The sequence below is a fragment of the Aulostomus chinensis genome, chromosome 5 (assembly GCF_037954235.1).
Source record: "Aulostomus chinensis isolate RoL2024-O1b breed Wild chromosome 5, RoL_Achi_v1.0, whole genome shotgun sequence".
Lineage (NCBI taxonomy): Eukaryota > Metazoa > Chordata > Actinopteri > Syngnathiformes > Aulostomidae > Aulostomus > Aulostomus chinensis.
This window is the reverse complement of record NC_141324.1, coordinates 6075973-6097843: the sequence shown is the minus strand read 5'-3', so window position 1 is coordinate 6097843 and position 21871 is coordinate 6075973. Positions and strand designations below refer to the sequence as shown.

At 44.3% G+C, this 21871-nt stretch overlaps 1 protein-coding gene across 2 annotated transcripts in view; it reads left to right on the top strand.

Annotated features, from left to right (window-relative positions):
- col15a1b (collagen, type XV, alpha 1b) overlaps positions 1 to 21871 on the top strand; it is a 130962-nt gene that overhangs the window by 96734 nt on the left and 12357 nt on the right. For both annotated transcript variants that reach the window (XM_086205148.1, XM_086205149.1), the window contains 6 exons: positions 11455 to 11536; positions 11684 to 11709; positions 20864 to 20962; positions 21126 to 21270; positions 21357 to 21403; positions 21526 to 21657. In XM_086205148.1, the coding sequence (XP_086061274.1) occupies positions 11455 to 11536; positions 11684 to 11709; positions 20864 to 20962; positions 21126 to 21270; positions 21357 to 21403; positions 21526 to 21657 (531 nt within the window). The remainder of the gene's footprint in view (positions 1 to 11454; positions 11537 to 11683; positions 11710 to 20863; positions 20963 to 21125; positions 21271 to 21356; positions 21404 to 21525; positions 21658 to 21871) is intronic.

The following is a 21871-nucleotide window of genomic DNA, read 5'->3' as shown; positions in this document are numbered from 1 at the left end:
TCATAAGCCTTCTCCAAGTCCACAAAGCACATGTGGACTGGTTGGGCAAACTCCCATACCCCCTCCAGCACACTAGTGAGGGTGGAGAGCTGATCCACGGTCCACGAAAACCATATTGCTCCTTCTCGATCCGAGGTTTGACTATCGCCCTGACCCTCCTCACCAGTACCCTGGCGTAGACCTTTCCAGGGAGGCTGAGGAATTTGATCCCCCAATAGTTGAAACACACCCTCTGGTCCCCTTTCTTAAAGATGGGGACTACCACTCTGGTCTGCCGCTGCAAAGGCACTGCCCCCGATGTTTACGCAGTGCTGCAGAGACATGTCAACCAAGACAGCCCTACAATATCCAGAGCCTTGACATACCCAGGGTGGATCTCATCCACCCCCAGAGATTGGACGACCCCCGATGATATGCCTATAAAAATCGATCACAGACCTACAACCTAGGATGTCCTGGTGCCACGTGTACTGATGGACATCCTTATGTTCAAACGTGGTGTTGTCATGGACAAATTACGACTTGCATGAAAGTCTAATAACTGCACACCACTCGGGTTCAGGTCGGGCCTGCTGTTCCTCCCAGTCACACCCCTCCAGGTCACACTGTCATCGCCCACGTGAGTGTTGAAGTCTCCCAGTAGGACAAGGGAGTCCCCAGTCGAGGCGCCATCCAGCATCCTTCCTTGGGACTCCAAAAAGGGTGGGTTTTCTTAACTGCTGCTCAGTGCATAAGCACAGACAACAGTCAGGACCCGTTCCCCGGCCCAAAGGTGAAGGGAAGCAACCCTTTCGTCCACCGGGGTAAACGCCAACGTACAGCAGAGTGTCTGGGGGCTATCAAAAAGCCCACCCCGGCCCTCTGCCTCTCACCTGTAGCAACTCCAGTGAAGGAGAGAGTCCAACCCCCCTCAAGGATTTGGGTTCTGGACCCAGAGCTATGTGTTGAGGTGAGGCCAACTCTATCCAGCTGGTAACACTCAACCTCTTCCACCAGCTCTGGCGTCTTTCCCACCAGAGAGGTGACATTCCATGTCCCAAAAGCCAGCTTCCATGTCTGGGGATCAGACAGCCAAGGCCCCCACCTTGGTCTGCTGCCCAAACCACACTGCATGGGACCCTTCCAGTTCCTCCCGAGGGTGGTGGGTCCAAGTAAATGCGATTCCTGATCCCAAGTGTTAACTGTAGCATTGCTAACTTGCTGTCAGCACCCACTCTGCCCTCTGCTCTCTCATCCTACCTGGGCTTGTACCATGCAGACACACCAACACAATGGCACAAAACACACAAACAGCAGCAGCAGCAGCGCAGTATGTAATCATGATCAGTGCTTCTTTTGATCAAAGCAAGGCATTTTTTGGTCTGCTCTGACATTACATATATAAAATGGCTGTATTAGAACCATACCCAACCAGGTTCCTCCTGAGCCTTGTAATTAGGGGTCCACAGGAACCCGTGAAGAACTCTATCCTAGAGCCCTTCACGTAAAAACACATATAAACCATGAAGTCAGCATTCATACCGCTCTTCCTGGGAACATTATGCAAAGCAGACCTATCGTTTATCTGTATAAAAAAAGTGGAGAAGAGTGCAGTTTGTAGCCAGATAATTTTAGCAAAGATAGAAGCGAAATACCTGCTTTAACTCATAAAAACTTTAGAAATGGAAATGGACAAAATGAAAAGATGATTGTGCAATCCCTCAGGATGATAGCACACCATGAGAAAAAGATGCTCAGCAGGGTTATGGAAGCTTATCCAATTGCAGCTGAAGGGCTTGATTTCAGTCAGGTGGCAAAAAGTTGATGTTTCAAGACTTTGAAGGACTAAGATCTTTTTTGCTGTTTAATTTCATACTTTGCAACCTAACCCTACCTGTTTCATTCATCATGGACAGCCTAACCGAAACCCTAATCCTAACCCTAATTTTAACCTCAATTCAGGCCTTCACTTTAATTTAACTTTACAACTTCGAACATCAGGACCCTCTTGGACAAAAGTCAAAACACCAGCAGGCCAGACAGAAGAACAGCTCTGATGGCGACAGAGCTTAAGCACTACAACATTGATATTGCTGTTCTAACTGAGACCAGACTACTGGGTGAAGGATCACTCAGGGAAGGGGGAGTGGGCTACACCTTCTTTTGGAAAGGGAATCCCATAGGAGGACAACACCTGCAAGGTGTAGGGCCAGCAACACGCAACCCTCTTAAGTGCTTATGCACCAAGTCTGCCATCCAAAGAGGAAATGAAAGACTACCTTTATGAGCTACTGGATGAAGCCTTCCAAAAAGTCCCAAAACTGACAAAATCCTGCTGTTGGGCGATGTTCAGCTGCTGGGGCGAGCAGTATAAATGTTCCTGGTGACTTGTTGTACTGAAGCAGCTTTACTCTGCAAAGAAGGAATCTGATATACTCTTCCTATCGCCATCTGTGATTAACTTTATTTGGAATGGTATTGGTTCATTGATAAGCTACCGGACTGAGGCTCAGGAGTGGATAGAAAGAGAGAACAGGGACAGGATAGTGAAGACAGGAGCGGGGGGGGGGGGGACACAGACACAACAAGAGCAAAAAAACCAACAGCAAAAACGATAACAACAGAGAAAATGGAAAACATTGGTTGCACGATTTCCAATGCAAATGTACCATTTCGTTTAATATAATTTAAAATAAATGTCTGAGTGTGTGATTATCTATCAGTTGTGCACTGTGTGTGTGTATGCATGTGTATATGTGTAAGTATGTGTATGTTACGGTTTGTCATTGGATGCTGTGGGTAGCCAACTGTAGCTGATGTGGGGGCCACATGCCAGAATCGCAGGAAAGCATAGGAGCAGCAACCCGGAGGCAGCCCTCAGAGATTCAGGGGAGACAGAGGACCCTGGGCCCACCGGGCACCCCCCACAGCACTAGCTAAGCCCAGGGGCATGGAGCCCCTCCAGCCCGAGATCTGACCAGAGCCCCAACAGGGGGCCCGCCACCATTGAGGCGGACACCCGCCCACACCCCATGCCCAGACGGGGCGAACCACAGCCCACTACAACGACCAGGCCTACCGCCCCCGGATAAAGCACCCCCCCAACCCCCCACCCCCATCCCCTCTACCAATCCCCTGTTCTCCCCCTCACCCCAGAGCAGGCCAAGCTCCAGGCCTCAAGGCACTGCCAGCTAGCAACCCCCCCCCCACCCAAAAAAAAAAAGGAAGGGGACCCCCACTCACCCAAGCCTGACCCGCCCCACCCAGAGCTAAAGCCCCCGTGTCCAGGACCGCCACCAAAAAAAAAAAAAATCACATCCTCATCTTCCTCCGCCCATACAGGGGCCGAGCTCTCCACAGATGCAGACGTAGTCCAGTGCACCTCAGACCTAGTAAGACCGCCAGCTAAGGGTCCACCACACAACGGCAAGGCCCGTGACCAACCCCAGCCCAACCAACATGCTGGGAGGCAGACCACCTGTCCCGAGAGCGCCAGTCAGGCCCGGACCAAAGCCCCGCCCCCACCATGCCACAGACCTCGTGCCCAGCCTTGGTTCAGTTATCAACAGGGGCAGCAACGGTACTCTGGAAACCCGAGTTTATGGGTAGGATAGTCGACTTGACTTAATAGAGTAGTCAGAGATGGTTGAGAATTTATCAATGAGTGCTATCGTTTCAGGGAGAGATGTTTATGCATTTCGTAGGAAACGTAATACATCATCAGCATTAAGGTTTATCTTATGGTTCACATTTGCTGTATCACTTCCCTTGATATGTTTGTTCTGCGGAACTGCAGCTGCAAGTGGCTCTATAAATAGAGCCAAAAGGGAAGGGGAAAGTGGACAACCCTGTCTGGTTCCTCTTTGGAGAGAGAAGCTGAAGAAGTTTGATCATTTGTTCTGACACAAGCACTAGGAGAGAAGTATAATGTTTTGATCCAGCTCACAAAGTTATCTCTCAACCCAAACTATTGTAATGTAGTGAGGAGAAAATTCCAATTTACCCTGTCGAATGCTTTTTCTGCATCTGGGGAGACAATTATGGCATCCTTGTTCTGGCTGTTACAGTAGTCTATCAGGTTGATAAGTCTTTGTATGTTGTGGAGTGTTGGCCTTTAATAACCCGGTCTGGTCAGGATGAGGTGTTATTTTTTAAAGCCTTCTAGCTAGCACCTTGCAAATAATTTTAATATCTGCATTTATAAGTGATATTGGACGATAGCTTGATGGAAGTGCTGGGTCTTTTTCCGATTTAAGGAGATGGCTAATATTTGCACAGTTCATGTTGGGTGGCAGGGTAGAGGTTTCCTGTATTTCAGTGAACATTTTGTAGAATATTGGTGCAAGCTCTGGCCAGAGCTCTTTGTAGAATTCTGCAGGCAAGCCATCCGGTCCTGGGGCTTTCTTGTTTGGCATATGTTTAAGGGCATCTTGAAGTTCCTTGATTGAAATAGGTGACTCCAGAGCCATTATTTGGTCTTGATTTAATTTTGGTAAGTCAACTGTGCTCAGAAAGGTTTTGATGCTGGATTTGGATGGGTTAATCTCAGACGAATAAAGTTTTTTATAAAATTCCCAAAAAATGTAATTTATTTCTTCTGGGTCACATGTTATTTTCCCCATGGAGTTCTTTATTGAGGACATTGTTGCTCTTTCTTTGTTCTGTTTTAGTTGGTTTGCTAAAAATCTGCTGGATTTATTGTTATGTTCAAAGTTCTCCAAGCGTAATCTCTGCATCTGAAATTGTGTTTTGATGTTGAATAAATCATTTAGTTTTAGTTTTAATTTCCTGAATTATCTCAGTAGGTGTTCCTCTTGGGAGGCAGCATAAGTTGTCTCCAAGGCTTTAATTTTTTTTAAATTTAATTCTGTTTTGAGGGCTTTCTCCTGTTTTTCTTATATGACGAGTAAGATATTATTTTGCCTCGCTTGACTGCTTTTGCCACCTGCCATAGCACACATGCTGAGACATCAGGCTGGTCATTTATCTCACAGAATGCTGCCCATTCCTCCTTTAAGAATTTAATAAAATTAGGGTCATTGAGCAATGATGTATTAAAATCTCCATTGTTGAGAAAGTGGTGTTTTAGTTTTTTTTGTGAGTGTCAGAGTGACTGGTGCGTGGTCGCTGATAGCAATGGGGTTGATCTTGGTGTCAAAGACATCCTTCACAATTGAGTTACGAATTAAAAAGTTGTCTAAACTGGAGTAGTAGGTGTATTCCTTAAGCGTGGGGTGACATGAGGGCCAAGCATCGCAAAGACCAAAATCACACATATATATTGGCAATACATACCTCTGTGTTGTGTGTGGATATGACGACTATTATAAACTTACCCTCTGGGTCTACAATGGTGTTCTTACAACTGAACGTAACTGTTTTCTGAATTAGAATGGCTACGCCTCTTTGTTTGGTGTTATAACTAGCTGTGTATGTGTGCGGGAACTGTGAGCTTAATATATGATTTCCTACTTTAGGTAGATGGGTTTCCTGTTGTAAGACAATGTCTGCTTGTAAATTGTGTAGGTGTGTTAAAATTTGTAGCCATTTTTCATGTGAGCCGATTTTGCGTATATTCCAAGTGACAAACCGTAGTTTGTTTGTATCTAAACTAATCTACTGAGTGTAAGTTGTTACAAGTAGGTGAGTAAGTAAGAGAAGGTGTACCTGTGTGTGTGAGCGCATGTGTGTGGTGGTGCCAGAGAGGAAGAGAGTGCATGTGTGTGGCAAATGTAACTGAATATTATATAATTGCACTGCAAACCATATAAACATCACATGTATAAATAAAGTGTAACACAAAACAACAACAGGAAAAACAACGGGGTGACATAAATACACATTATTTGTGAGGGAGATCAGCATGTTGTAGCCTACCACATGCAATGTGCGTTTGTATATTTTTACATGATTAACACATTACTGAAAGGGAAAAACAATGAATGATAGAAATTGGTGTTTCCTTCATCCGTAACCTTAACCATATTAATACCATACTCGTGTGAATCCAGTGAATCTCAGATGGAGAGAGGAGACACGCTTTAATAGAGCCAAGGGGGGATCTCTGGATCACAGAACAGCTGGCCGTTGACATATAGTTTGTCCACTGTGATGACAGCGCGGGATCCTCCGTCGATGAACTTTTTCCTGACAGGGAACAGGCATTTGCAGTGCTGCAGCATCTCCTTAGGGAATTGATCATTCATGCTGAAGTCCGTTCCTCTCAGTTCCCTGCCCCCGCTCTTCACCAGCTCCTTCTGCTTGAAGTGTTCAAACTTCGCAACGATGGGTCTGGGGTGCCGGTTGTCTGGTCTCTTCTCTCCAAGGCGATGCACCTGGTGGAAGGCGATGTTCTTCACAGTCTCCCAGGTTGTCCCGCATGCTTCGAGTTTGGATGTCAAGGATAGCCTCTTTCATCTGTTTATTCTCTGCTGTTATCTTCGTCGCCCCCTCGGTGAGTGATTTCATGGAAGTTTTAAGGGATTGATTTTCAGTGGCCAGTGAAGCCACCTGTTGCTGGCTTAATTCCAGAGGCTTATGGAGAGCCTGGAACTCTCTGTGGAGGATTTACACGAGAGCGAGTCTAGCATCAAAACGTATAAGTTTCCTGTCAATTGAGTCCTGGCTGTCCCTGAAGTCCTTATCGGGTGATGAGGGTGCGCTGGACGGTCGGCTTCTTTTGGAAAGTGGGGTCGCCACATTACTGGTCTTCCCCAGGACGAGTCAGTCGTAGCACTTGTCGACGTACTCCTGCGGACTTTCCACTGTTTCTTCTTCCAGATTTTATTGATGAGGATTGTTGGTGGATTACAGAATTGAAAATTTCCTACTGTAGTTTGAGGTTTTGATGATTCAAACTGTGTAGATTGGCTTTAAAAAGTTAGCTTGTTTGGTTATGTTCAGGTATGTGCCACCATGTTGAATCGTGCATGGGTATGATATGCTCAGGGCAATTTTAATACAAGAGTCGGGAAGACAGTGACATCTCGAAAGGTGTGATTGGACAGCATGGCATCTGCCATGCCAATGCAAATGGGTTAAGACTCTGAAGTATTTGTGCTGAACACAATCTCACAATCACTAACACCATCTTTTAGATGGAAAAACAAATACAAAACCTCCTGGATGCATACTCAATTCAAGCAGTGGCACCCTCTGGATTACATCATTGTCCGACACAGACCTGAGAGATGTTCACGTTCCATGAGCCATGAGAGGGGCAGAGTGCTGGACAGACCACCATTTGATCATGGCCATGCTCAAGCTGAGGATTTGTCCAGCTGTAGTCCTCAGAAAACCCACCATGAGTAGGCTGCACTGTGCCCCAACGCAGGAAATGGAGGCACTCAGTGCCCTCCACTGTTCTCTAGCTAAACAGCTGGAGAACATTGTGTCTCTCCTGGGTGAAGAGGAAACAACTACTGACAAATGGTCCACCCTTAGTTCTTCATTTTATGAAGCAGCAGCCCAATCAATTGGTTATAGAAGGAAAAAAAACACCAGGACTGGTTTGATGAGAACTCCACACATATCACAACTCTCCTCAATAACATGCATAAAGCCCACAAAGGCTTGCTCAATAACCCATCTTCTGCAGCCCTAAAGATCTCTTGCAACACCAAAGGAGAGAGGTCCAGTGTACTCTGACTCAATTTCAAAACCACTGGTGGGTATCCAAGGCTCAGGAGATACAATCATACGCAGACAGACATGACAGCACAGCTTCTAGGATGCAATAAAGACCACCCACGGTCCAAGAACCCATTATCTCTGACCCCTTAGAACTGCAGATGAATCATCCCTCATTAAGGACCAAATCTTCATTGTCCAGAGATGGGGGAGCATTTTGAGGCACTCTTCAACCTCAAATGATCTGTTAGTTCTGGAGGCACTTCCAACCCTACCCACCATCCAGAGCCTTCCACCAACCTTCCAACTTCCGACGCCAAGGAACTTGAAGGACTCAACTTGCTCTACACATTTACTGTTGATGTACAGGGGGGCAGGAGCACCTGAAGTCCAGGATGAGTTCCTTGGTCTTGATGATGTTCAGTGCCAAATTGTTTGATGCATACCACTCACTAAGTTTCAGGACTTCATCCCTGTAGGTCACCTCATTTCCCCCCGACAATGATGTACTCTGGGTGGGCTGGACTACACTTGGATGTGTAGAGGGAGTAGAGTAATGGGCTCAGCACACAGCCTTGGGGGGAGTTAGTGCTGAGAGTGCAGGAGGAGGAGAGGTGACAACCTAGTTTCACCTGCTGGGGTCTGTTGACCAAAAAGTCTTTTATCCAGTCGCAGGTGGGGAGTGGGAGCCCCAGGTTGGCTAATTTGGGGATCAGAATGTCCTGTATTATGGTATTAAGGTTCCCAATCCAGCAGAGAAATGAGAAGGTCAGGATTGATGCAGTGTAAGAGCTGTAAAATAAGATCATAAGGGACTTATCAACATGGAACTTAAACAGTTTCCTCAAGCAGGAAAGATGTTGGCGTTTTTTACACTGAGCTTCAGCATGGCAAGTAAAATAAAGCTTGTGATCTACTTTAGTCCCAAAGTATTTATAGTTTTCAACAGGGTCCAATGTCTGTACCTTAATGATGGTTTTCTGATTGAAGATATTGGGCTGATGCCAAAAATCACACATCTTAGTTTTATCTGTATCTATTTTGAGAAATGCATTGTCACAAAAGTCTATAAAATTACCAGCTACATGGTATTTCATAATCATGTAGGAGACTGACTAATACTGAGTTTTCAGCTAACTTTACAATGAACCTTTTTCCATACTGACTACATTATGTTGGTCTGTATTGGTATACGGAATGTGGAAGACAGGAGAAAGGACACAGCCTTGGGGAGACCCAATGGATAATGTAATTTCCTCTGTGTAAAAAAGCAAGGATCCAGCCCTCAATGTTGAAATCTACACTAAAATTATTGATAAGTTTGTCAATTAAAATGTGAGTCGGGATTGTGTTAAAAGCTAATAAAAGTCCACAAATAGCAGCTTCACATGGTTTTTGCTTCCTTGAAGATGTTTAAAAAGGAAGTTTAATAAAGTGGAAGTAGCATTCCCTAATTCATTGCCAACCCAGTGAATTCAAGGCTACAGTAATTGAAAACCTTGAGGTGGTTTATTTTGGCCACAGGGACTGTGTACTGCTTCCAACACCCTGACACCCTCAGTTGGTTGGGTGATAGCTGGAAGATATGGTTAAAAGTGGGGGTTAATTGTTCTCCACAGGAGTGCAGATGACTACATATGTTATCAGGACCTAAGCTTTTTCCAGCTTTAAAGTGTTTAAAAGACTTTGCCATCAAAGGGAATGAGTCTGTAACAGGATTGGGTTTTTTTTGTCAAATTTAAAATTTCATGTCTAAAAGCAAGAGTCAAACCTAAGATAAAACTTGTTGGACTCCTCTGCCAAATGATGATCAGAATTAAAACCATCCAACTGCTCCTTGTAAATCAGTTTCGTCTATCTAATTTATCTAATCGTTTTTTCACTATCTAATCTCCCTTTTAAGCAGGTTTCGATCTGTAAGACTGCCCTCTTGCAATGACCTTCTCTTCATGTTTGACAGATTTTTCAGGGATGTGGACATTCAAGGTTTTCTGTTTCAAAATACTTAAAATCTGTCATGGAATCACACTATGTCAACAGAAAGCTACACTTCAGTAAACTCATCATTGTCATTGTGGCATTGATTCCAGAAAAATATCCATACAGTCAAAGCAAACTTGCAAGCTCAGGATGGAATCATGAGTCAAGTTGTTGATCTGTTTCCTGATGATTTTACCTCTCCAAAGGGCAGAGCGTTAAACTGGGATCAGCTGCACACACTTTTGGTCAGCCCCTCCCAGGGGAGGGAAGGGAAGGGATTCAAATGCTCCTTTGACGGAGTCATAATGCATATCAAGAATCGTATTGTGTCTGGTTGGACAGGTGACATACTGACAGAAGTTCTAATTAGCTTTTTTCAATGAACATTGGTTTTTAGACACCAAGCACAGAAATTGGCGCATCAGGAGATCCAGACTGCAGCTCCTTGGTCACTTAAAGAGCAGGCTCCAAGGCTTCCACCTCTTTAGTTCATGGTGAAAAAACAGGATGTGCCCAAATATCTGGGGAAATTCCTAGGGCAGATAGTAGGGCCCCAACGACGCAGACAGCAATTCAGTATGCTCAATGCAAAGTCGCTCTCTGACAATGACGGTTTTGCACCAGTGTCAATAATATACAGGCACACTCCCCTGCCCTGTAATTTGCCAGTGACTCCAGCATCCATGCCGAAAGGTTCAGCAAACATTAGACATTTCCGCATTCAATAATCCTTTCCAAAAGCATAGTTTCATAAAACACATTTTTTTGAATTCATGTTGACATCAAACAAGGGCTTACATTTCATCATATATTTCTGAAAGATTTTGTATTATCGAGGATGGTGGATAGTAAAGGGATGCAAGAGAGTGACTGTCTCCGCAGTGGTTGAAGTTTTCACACTTTGCCTGAGCTTCGTCAGTCACCTCCAGCCTAATCGGTGGTAATCCCCTACACTGTATAAGTGTGTGTTTATGTGTATGTGTGTGTGTGTGTGTGAATTCAAGGCTACAGTATATATATACAGTATATACATATGTGACATATATATGTGTGTCTGTATTTTAGCATCATTCAACAGAAAAGGCTGTATATGCTGCCTTGAGTAGCATGCATTAAAGTGTGTTTTACAGCTTTTTTGCAGTGCTGAGGACACAATTTAATGCCATCAATATTTTCTGCACTATAAGCCGCACCTAAAAGCCTTTAATTTTCTCAAAAACCAACAGTACGCCTTATATATGGATCAATATTGGTTAATTATGGCTACCGTAGTCAGGGGGCGTCGCCAAAGTAACCGGTAAAAACGGTAAAGGGGAATTCCAGTCCCACACCACTTGTGTGTGTAAAAAGACCCCAAAATGGCACCTTTCAAGAGACACGCTTACAACGCAGAGTTCAAACTCCAGGCTATCAGTCACGCAGCTACCAGTATGTACTGTGCCGTATTGTAAATGCACTAACTTGTTTTGGGAGTGTACAGAGTTGTCAGAATGTTGGTTTGTATTCTATTAATAAAGTTTTACTGACTGACTTGTCTGACTGTTTTGTTGACGTTCCCTTTAGCGCAGCTCCATCTAGTGGATGCATAACACAACCCCAGCCACTACAGTACTTTCTAGTCTATGCGCCTTGCTATTCTATGCGGTGCGCCCTATATATGAAAACAGTTTTAAAATAGGCCATTCATTGAAGGTGCGGCGTATAATTCGATGTGCCTTACAGTGCGGAAAATACAGTATGTGTTTATGTACATTTTTACTAACCATGAAGATGTTGTCTTTGCAAGTATGTGGATATATTTTGTCACATACATGAAAGTACAGGTTTTGATGTCAATGAGTGTGGTTTTTTTTTTTGTATGTTTAGGATTCTCAAACAGGTGGTGACTCAGCTGGAGCTAAAGGAGACAAAGGGGATAAAGGAATACCCGGAGAGTCAGGCACACTTGGTAAGACTTCAACAACAGCAAACATCCAATTAGCTGTCTGTTATTCACTCACCCACCTACTGTAACGCATAGATTGCTGTTTGATTTCAACTTATTTTAACTTAAAAAAAAACTGACTGCAGAAATATGCATAATTTTGTTCCTCAGCTCCTGGGTTTCCCATTCGAACTGTGGTGAGTACATATTTAATGTTCACAGTGTAACGCAAACAGGGCCAGTCCACTTTCAGTCTAGCAGCATCCTAAATCAAACACTGTGCTCTTTTTATCAGCAGCACAAAAAAGAGATGCAGATTTGTCTGATTAATTCTTTACTTTTCCCAAATTTTGGCTGATAAGGTATTAAAAGAGGGCAAGACAACTCAACCCCGTTCACTCAGTGCTGGTTAGAGCTCCGTTTCCATAACAAAAAGAACACTTTGCAGTATTAAGTGATGGCAGTATACAAATACAAAACTTGCAAACCTTTAACACATAAGATCTGTAGAATTAGAGAGCTTGAAATAAAACAAATAAATGAAGGTCAATTTTTAGCGAAATCCTCCCTATTTTTTTTACTGTGTCTTTTGGAATAAATGTCATGAAATTTGATTTCTTGATTGAAAAATTAGGCAGGGCAGCACGGTGGTGCAGTGGTTAGCACTGTCGCCTCACAGCAAGAAGGTTCCGGGTTCGAGTTCCAGCTCGGGCATGGGATCTTTCTGTGTGGAGTTTGCAAGTTCTCCCAGTGCCTGCGTGGGTTGCTCCGGGTACTCCAGCTTCCTCCCACAGTCCAAAAACATGCAAATGGCAACGAGGCTAATTGAATATTCTAAATTGACCGTAGGTATGACTGTGACTGTGAATGGTTGTTTGTCTATATATGTTGGCCCTGCGATGGACCTGTTCAGGGTGTACCCCGCCTTGCCCGAAAGCCGCTGTGATAGGCTCCAGCCCTCCCGCGACCCTTAATCAGCATAAGTGGAAGAAAATGGATGGATGGGTGGAATTTACTTAACCCTGGCTTAGTTTGAGCTGGACCAAGTCCAAGTTTTGTGCCATCTTCTCTATACTAAGTCTTAATGAAAGGTGCTCAAATAATAATCAAACAAGAAAGTATAATCATCAAGCGTGCAGCTCTCCTCACTTCTACAGAGCTTTGTGAATACTTGCTATGTGTGATGGTGATATGATGTCATATGTCCTTGCTGTATTGTTCTTTTGTGCTGCCAATTGCAAATCAAACTTTCCCTTGAGGGGCAATAAAAGCTCTAAACTCAAATGTTTCAATATATCCACTATCAAACATAAGACACCTAAGTTACTCGCAGGTGAACAACAGTGGAGCATTTGTACATGACATGATTTTAGACAATATATTAGACATTCTCCTGTTGATGGAGACATGGTTTGGCACTGATGCTCCAGTTGTTCTTACCGAGGCTTGCCCGTCAAATTTTAATTTTTTTTATTTTCAATAAGGGGGGGTAGAAAGAGAGGAGGCACTGCCTCAATTGTTAAAAACACACTGAACTCAAAAAAGGTTTCTTTTCACAGTTACACATCATTTGAGTATCATGCATTTGTTTTTAGCAGCCCAGCTATCCTTTGTATCACAGTTTATAGACCAACCTGTCACTCTAACTCTTTTATCAGTGAATTTTCTGAACCATTAACAATCATACACACTACCTTCAACAGGATTTTAATCTGCACGTGGATAAAGTCTCGGACTCAGTGTCCAGAGAATTTTTAAGTATCTTAAGCTGTATGGATTTTAAATAGCACGTCACACAGCCAACTCACAACAGAGGACACACCGTGGATTTGGTCATAACTTTTGGCCTATCCACTGGTGTGTCCTCTGTTGTCGACCTAGCAGTGTCTGACCACTACTTTGTGTATTTTAACATCTCCAGTTTTAACCACCTGGAGGCCCCGGTGAGAACGCTACCTAACCCCCGAAGTGGCTGCAAATTTTATTGAGATTTTACAGAGCACTCCAGCTGCAATTTTACCTGCACCTTGTGATTTTATTGTGGATAATTTTAACAGTGCATTAAAAACAGTGCTGGACTCAGTGGCTCCACCCTTAATAAAAACAATTAAAACAAAACCTTTGCCGCCATGGAGAAATAAGGATGAAATCAGAAACAAAGAGAAAATGCAGGAGTGCAGAATGAAAATGGAGAAAAACCAAACTAACGGTTCATTTTGAAATACTGCTGGAAAACTCAAAAATTACAATAATGGAGTCAAAAAGGAAAGAACATCCCATTTTTCAAAACTCATCGCAGACCATGAAAACAATTCCAAATTCCTTTTTTACACCATCGATCTTTTAACAAACTCCAATTTCAAAAAAATCTCTTAAGACCACTTCGGAAGTAAAATCGACGATATTAGATCCAGTCTTTTAACTCATCATAATGTGATTTTTAACACATCTGAACAGTTGCTTTTACCTGAGGAAACACTGGAGAGTTTTGCCCTGGTCGATGCAAGGACACTTAGTCGAGTTTTCTCCCAAGTTAACCCAACATCCTGCCTTTTAGATCCAATTCCCACATCACTTCTAAAAACATTTTATGAATTCTTTGAGGAACAGATTTTAAGGATTGTAAATTGCTCTCTTCAGACGGGTGTCTTCCCCACTGCCTTTAAAAACGGCGGTGGTGAAGCCCCTTCTGATGAAGAGCAATTTGGATCCTGATGCTTTTAATAACTACCAACCTGTATCCAAATTACCATTTTTAAGTAAAATTTTCGAAAAACTGGTTCTTAATCCATAGTTACGCTGATGATACACAGCTGTACATTGCCGTGTCTCCTGATGACGCAGCGCCTATTGATACCCTTTTTAACTGTATCTTAGATATCAAGTCATGGATGTCAGAGAACTTCCTACAGCTCAACCAGGACAAAACTGAAGTTTTAATCATTGGTCCTGAAGGCAAGAGAGAGAAACTTTTACCAAAACTACAAGATTTTAAACCTTCACAATCTGTAAAGAACCTGGGCTTCATTTTTGACTCTGAGCTGAATTTCATTCCACATATCAAGAACATAATTAAGATAGGTTTTTATCATCTTAAGAATATAGCCAGAGTCCGCTCGTTCCTCTCTCAGGCAAACACGGAGGTGCTGATGCATGCTTTTATTTCCAGTCGTTTAGAGTATTGTAATGCCCTGCTCTCTGGTCTTCCCAAAACAACCATCTATAATCTACAATTACTCCAGAATTCTGCAGCACGTGTGCTTACGAGGACCAGAGGGCGGGAGCACATTACACCGGTTTTAAAATCGCTGCATTGGCTCCCCGTGTGCTTCAGGATCGATTTTAAGGTTCTTTTCGTTGTTTTTAAAGTGTCTTAATGGTCTTGGCCCATCTTATTTATCTGAACTGCTTTTATCATATCAACCTTCGCAGATCCTGAGGTCCTCTGGCACCGGCTTTTTAGTCGTTCCAAGAGTTAGAACTAAAACCCACAGAGAGGCTGCTTTCAGCCATTATGGCCCAAAGTTATGGAACAGCCTGCCGGAGAACATCAGGACCGCAGAGACTGTTGATTTTAAAAGGAGGCTGAAGACTCACCTTTTTAGTTTAGCTTTTAAGTGACTTAACTGCTTTAGTCTCTTTTATCCTTTAATTTTATCACCATATTTTACTGTTGCTTTTATCTTTTAATTATTTTATTCTATTTTATTTTATACTAGCTCTTAAACTTTTAGATTTTTTTATATTTATATTTTTTATGGCATTCTGATATTTTAATATTATTTTAATTTCTTTTCTTTCATATTCTACTATCTTTTAGTCTTTTAGTATTTAGTCTTTTAGTTTTTAGCTCCTGTGTTTCCTCGTGGGGGCAGGTGTGTCTGGTCCGCCTGCGGGGGTTTCGTCCTTGGGATCGTCCAGGCCCGGAGAGCTAGGGAGCTCTGCATTATATGTGGAGTGCACCCGGTCTGTCCGGGTCGGGGGGTCTCAGTGGCGGCGCTCCCTGTGGTTGTGGGCTGTGGCACCTCCCGGTGTGGATGACTCCCATAGGTGGTCTTTCCTCACTAGGATTTTCAGTGCCCTGCCATGTTTCTACTGACAGTCAGTGTGTGGTTGTGTGCATGCGTGTGTGTGTGTGTGTGTGTGTGTGTGGGGGGGGGGGGGGTGCGTGCATGCATGTATGTGTTCATGTGAGTTGGCAAGGCAAGGCAAGGCAAGGCAATTTTATTTGTATAGCCCGTTTTCACAAACAGTTTGTCTCAAAGGGCTTCACATGGCATCATAACAACATCCTCTGCCCTTAGACCCTCACATCGACTGAGGAAAAACTCCAGAGAAAACCCTTTTAACAGGGAAAAATCTGAGAAACCTCAGGGTGAGCAACAGAGGAGGGATCCCTCACCCAGGACGGACAGACGTGCAGTAGATGTTGTTACAGACAAGAAAACAGTTTACAATACAAAATGTGGGAAACACGGAAATGTTAATAACAGTTGAAGAAGGAAGCTTCTGGTAGGGGAGGCAGGGAGAGCAAGCCAGCTTGATGGGGGACTGGATGGCAGACTTGTTCATGGAAGGGGAGCGCAGGCCGGTGTAACAGTAGGGAATAAGGGGGGGGGGGTGCGATGCAGGCGGCGGTTGGGGCTCTGGTGGATCTGTGGAAACACAGAGAGACTGCGAGACACCAAGGCCAAACTACAAAGTGCAACAAGTAATGGTAATGACAGTTCCAAAAATGTGCAGGGAGGAGAGGAGGAGAGAGGGGGAGAGGAAAGGAGAGGAGAGGAGGGGAGGGAAGGGCTCCATGTAACCTGATGTGTCCCCCAGCAGTCTAAGCCTATAGCAGCATAGCTATCAATGGTTCAGAGCTACCTGAACCAGTCCTAACTGAAGGCTCTGTCATAGAGGAAGGTCTTAAGCCTGGACTTAAACGTAGTTAAAGTGTCTGCCTCTCTGACCCATGGAGAGAGCTGGTTCCACAGTAAAGGAGCCCGGTAACTAAAAGCTCTACCTCCCAGTCTGTTTGTATTGATACTGGGAGTCACTAAAAGACCTGCATTCTGGGAGCGGAGTGCTCTGGTCGGACAGTCGGGACTAATGAGCTCTTTCAAATAGGATGGAGCTTTATCATTGAGAGCCTTATAAGTTAGCAGAAGGACTTTGAAGTCGATTCTAGATCCTACAGGAAGCCAGTGGAGAGAAGCTAAAGTGGGAGAGATGTGTTCTCTCTTCTTAACTCCCGTCAAAACCCTCGCTGCAGCGTTCTGGACCAGCTGGAGACTCTTTAGAGAGTATTTAGGACATCCTGGCAAGAGAGAGTTGCAGTAGTCCAGCCGAGAAGTGATAAATGCATGCACCAGTTTTTCAGCATCACTCTGGGAAAGGATATTCCTAATCTTAGCGATACTTCGCAGATGGAAGAAGGCGGTCCTAGTCACATGCTTTATGTGGGAGCTGAAGGAAAGGTCCTGGTCAAAAATGACCCCAAGGTTCCTTGCAGTTGTACTCGAAGTTGGGGTGATGCCATCTCGAGTAGAGATCCGATTCAAGAGTGTGTCCCTGTGGTGTTTAGGTCCAAAAATGATTACCTCAGTTTTATCTGAATTGAGCATTAAGAAGTTAGAAGACATCCAGGATTTAATGTCTTTCAGGCAGTCTTGCAGATGAGTAAACTGGCTTGTGTCGTCTGGCTCCATCGACAAGTAAAGTTGTGTGTCATCTGCATAACAGTGGAAGTTGATCGAGTGCTTCCGGATTATGTCACCTAATGGGAGCATGTAAAGAGTGAAGAGAATCGGTCCTAAAACTGAACCCTGTGGTACACCATATGTAACTCTGCTATACTCAGAATGGTCATTATTAACATTAACAAACTGAAACCTGTCAGATAAGTAGGACTTAAACCATTTTAGGGCAGTTCCTTTAATCCCAATGTCATGGTCTAGTCTCTGTAGCAGGATGCTGTGGTCGATGGTGTCAAATGCAGCACTGAGGTCCAAAAGGACAAGCACAGAGACAAGACCTCTGTCTGAAGCTATAAGAAGATCATTCGAGACTCTGACCAGTGCTGTTTCAGTGCTATGGTGTTCCCTGAATCCAGACTGGAAGGCTTCAAAGAGCTCGTTGCTGTGCAGATGTTCATGTAACTGCTCCAGGACAACCTTCTCAAGGATCTTGGAGATGTAGGGGAGGTTGGATATCGGTCTATAGTTGGCTAACACATCTGGGTCAAGAGAAGGTTTTTTAAGTAAAGGGTTGATGACAGCCACCTTAAAGGCCTGTGGCACATAACCTGTGACTAAGGAAAGATTAATTTGATTTAATATAGAAGTGTTGACTAGAGGGAAGGCATCCTTAAGGAGGCTTGTTGGGATGGGATCCAGCAGACAAGTGGCTGACTTGGAGGAACCGACTGCAGAAGTTAATTCTGACAGGTCAATGGGGGAGAAGCTGTCCAAGTATGCACCAAGTCTGGGAGGTGCTTCTATGGGGACTGTAGTCTGTCCTCCATTACTGGCAATCTTCGTTCTAATATTCACAATCTTTTCAGTAAAGAAAGAAAGGAAGTCGTTACTGCTGAGAGTTGGGGGGATGCATGGCTCAACAGCACTATGGTTCTTGGTGAGCCTGCCCACGGTGCTGAAGAGGAACCTGGGGTTGTTCTTATTCTTTTCTATCAGGGACGAGTAGTAAGCGCTTCTGGCATTACGGAGTTCTTTTTTATATATTAATAAACTCTCCTTCCAGGCTTGGTGGACTTCCTCGTGCTGGCTGGAATGTGTCTTCCTTTCCAGTTGTCTGGTCTTCTGTTTTAAGGCACGTAGCTCTGGGCTGTACCAGGGAACTATTCTTTTCTGGTTGATAACCTTCTTCTTCAGGGGAGCAACGGCATCAAGTGTCCCAAGGAGTGCTGCTGCAGTGCTGTCCACAAGATAGTCTACCTGCGAGGGGGTGAAATCAGCATAACTGCCCAATATATTATTACAAGATGTGGCAGCAAGCTCTGCTGGAATAAGCTCCTTAAATCTAGAAACAGCAGTGTCAGATAGACATCTACTGAAGCGGGACTTTTTCCCAGGTAGAATATAATTTGTTAAAGTAAATTCAAATGTAATTAAGGAGTGATCAGACAAGACGGGGTTCTGAGGAAGAACTATGATGCGGTCAGCTTCTATTCCATAAGTGAGTACTAAATCAAGGATGTGATTAAAAGTGTGAGTGGGTTTGTTTACCCTCTGACAGAAGCCAACAGAATCAAGAAGCGACTTAAACGCAGTGGCCAGAGAATCATCATTGACGTCCACATGGATGTTAAAGTCACCCACTATAATGACTTTGTCTGAGTTCAATGCCAAGTTAGACAGAAAGTCAGGGAATTCTTCTAAGAACTCAGAATAAGGTGCAGGAGGACGGTACACCACAGCAAGTAAGAGTGGTTTCTCTGCTTTCCAGTCTGGGTGGGAAAAGCTGACAATAAGGCTCTCAAATGAGTTAAATGAACTGTTAGGTCGAGGGTTAAGCACCAAATTTGACTGATAGATTGCAGCTACTCCTCCTCCTCTGCCAGTGGTGCGAGGTACATGGTAGTTAATGTAACCAGGAGGGGAAGATTCATTTAAACTAACATACTCATCTTGCTGCACCCAGGTTTCAGTGAGTGCTAATACACCAATCTGATAATTAGTAATTAAATCGTTCACTAGGAGAGACTTGGATGCAAGAGATCGAATATTAAGCAAACCACATTTAATAGTTTTACTGGGTTGGTTTGCTGGAGCAGTGGTTTTAATTTTAACTAAGTTGCTATAAATTACTCCTCCAGATTTGGGTGCAGGCTTATAAAGCCTCAGGGCAGACACAGTTTCTATAGGCTGGGTGGGTGACAACACGAAGGAACCAGCAGAGGGGCGTGTTAAACTGCAGCTCTGCCTGCTGGTCTGAACTCTGGTTGCTTGTCAGGGATTAGTATTGCTAATAAATTGGCCTATGTTCCTAGATAAGAGAGATGCACCATCCAAAGTAGGATGGACGCCATCTCTCCGAATCAGACCAGGCTTTCCCCAGAAGGAGCTCCAATTGTCTATGTAAGCCACGTTGTTATCTAAGCACCACCTAGACATCCAGCGATGGAATGAACGCATGCGGCTTAACATGTCGTCACTCGCTAAATTGGGCAGCGGGCCAGAGAAAATTACGGAGTCCGACATTGTTTTTGCGTAGTTGCACACCGAAGCCATGTTAACTTTAGTTAATTCCGACTGGCGAAGCCGGGTGTCATTTGCGCCGACATGTATTACAATCTTACTGTATTTAACCTTAGGTTTTGCCAGCAGCTTTAGATTTGCCTCAACGTCGCCCGCTCTGGCCCCTGGGATGCACTTTATGCTCGCTGGAGTCTCCACCTTCACGTTGCGAAGAACAGAACTGCCAATAACTAATGTCGGCTTCACAGCGGGGCTGCGAGCAACAGAGCCGACATGAAGAGTTTCACTCTCAGCGGGTGTGTCGCTGAGTGGGGAAAAGCGGTTGGAAACATGAAGGGGTTGGTGGGCAAACACGGGCTTACTGCGTCTAGGTTTCCCTCGTGATGTCACCCAGTGGGACTGGCTAGTTCCCGGCTGCGGGGGAGCTGCTAGCGGTGGCTAGGCTAGGTGGCTCCGCACCCACTAAGGTGGACTGAGCAGCTCCTGAAGGTAAAGGACTACCGCTAGCTTCCATGGTGCGGAGCCGAGTTTCTAACTCACTAAGCCTCGCCTCCAGGACTACAAACAAACTACACTTTTACACGTACCATTATCACTAAAGGAGGCAGAGGAGTAGCTAAACATCTGGCACATGGAGCAGGAGAGGGAGGGAGAGGTGGGGGGAGAGGCGGAAAGAGAGAGAGCGGCCATAGCTAGTGTGCTAAGGTGAGCTAGCGGACCTGTGGCAAATATAACAAATAGAACGAGGAATTTCAGAGCAAGGTCCTGCTAAGGAGTTAAGTGACAGAAACCTATGTATTACACCAAAACGTCGTATACAGTGGTGCTTAAAGCGATTAAGTTAGCAGTACACCTGAGGGAGGATTGAGAAAGTCGAACAACACAGCGATAGTATTACAGGCAGGAAATGACGTAACACGCTCACCGGTATCGGGTCAGCAGGCTGGGTCCAGCAGTCAGGTTGGGAAGGCCGGGTTCTTAACATTTATTGTAAATTGGAAAGGGAGCAGAATGCTGGACTGTTGTTCTTTGTCAGTCTTTGTTCTTTGTCTTGACATGCCTAAACTTGTCTTGCTTGGAAGTTTGACTGTTGTGATTTTGGTTCCATAATGCTCTGTTTGTTTTGGGTTTTTTTTGGATCACTCAGGGAGATAAAGGTGATCAGGGATACAAAGGTCAGAAGGGAGAGAAAGGTGACTCAGGCCTTCCTGGTCCTCCAGGATTGCCAGGGAGGTCAGGACCTGTGGTAAGTTGTGATTGTCATTGAATACATCTTTTCTATTTTATTTCAAATCTCAGTTTCAGATTGGAGTGTCACATCTTTCCAGGTATCTTAAAATTCAGATTTGCATTTTTCAGTTAGTATCAATAATAACATCAGTGTTTAATTTTGTTTACTGTCTCTGCAGGGTCCAAAAGGTGAGTCCATCATGGGCCCCCCAGGTCCTGTTGGTCCTCCAGGCCAGTCAGGAAACCCTGGGTTTGGACGCCCTGGTCACCGTGGGCCCCCTGGTCCCCCTGGCCCTCCAGGACCAGTACCTACATATGGATCAGGTGTGGCTTACGTCTAAAGTATTAATGTATCGTGTTGACTGGCATTTCTTATGAGTTGCTTTTTGTTGTTTTTGTGTTGTCATCAGGTGTCAGCATACCGGGCCCTCCTGGCCCTCCGGGATCTGCCAGCACAGTAAGATACTCGTGACACCAAATATTCAGGTCATGTGTTTCAAAGAAATGTGTAAACCTGCCATCAACAATGATTTAAAAACCTCAATGAAAGTTTTGATAATGTGTTTTGCATGTGTTAAGGTGAGTACATATAAGACCATCCAGGCTCTGACCAGAGAAACCCACCGAGCTGTAGAGGGAAGTTTGGCCTATGTGTCTGAGGGAGGGGGGGGACTCTACATCAGATCACAGAATGGCTGGCGAAATGTTCAGGTGTGTATGGTTTCAGTGTGTATAGATGTATACTTTGTCAGAGCCTATTATTAAATGGCAGTTTTTACCAATGTACATGAAGTTTGAATGTCTTTCCTGCAATATTTAGAAATACCACTCATTTATATATTTTTCAGTTAAGAGTGCAGCTACAGAGTCAACCACCTCAAATTTATGTTATCACTGATGAATTTTGCAGTCATACAAAACACTT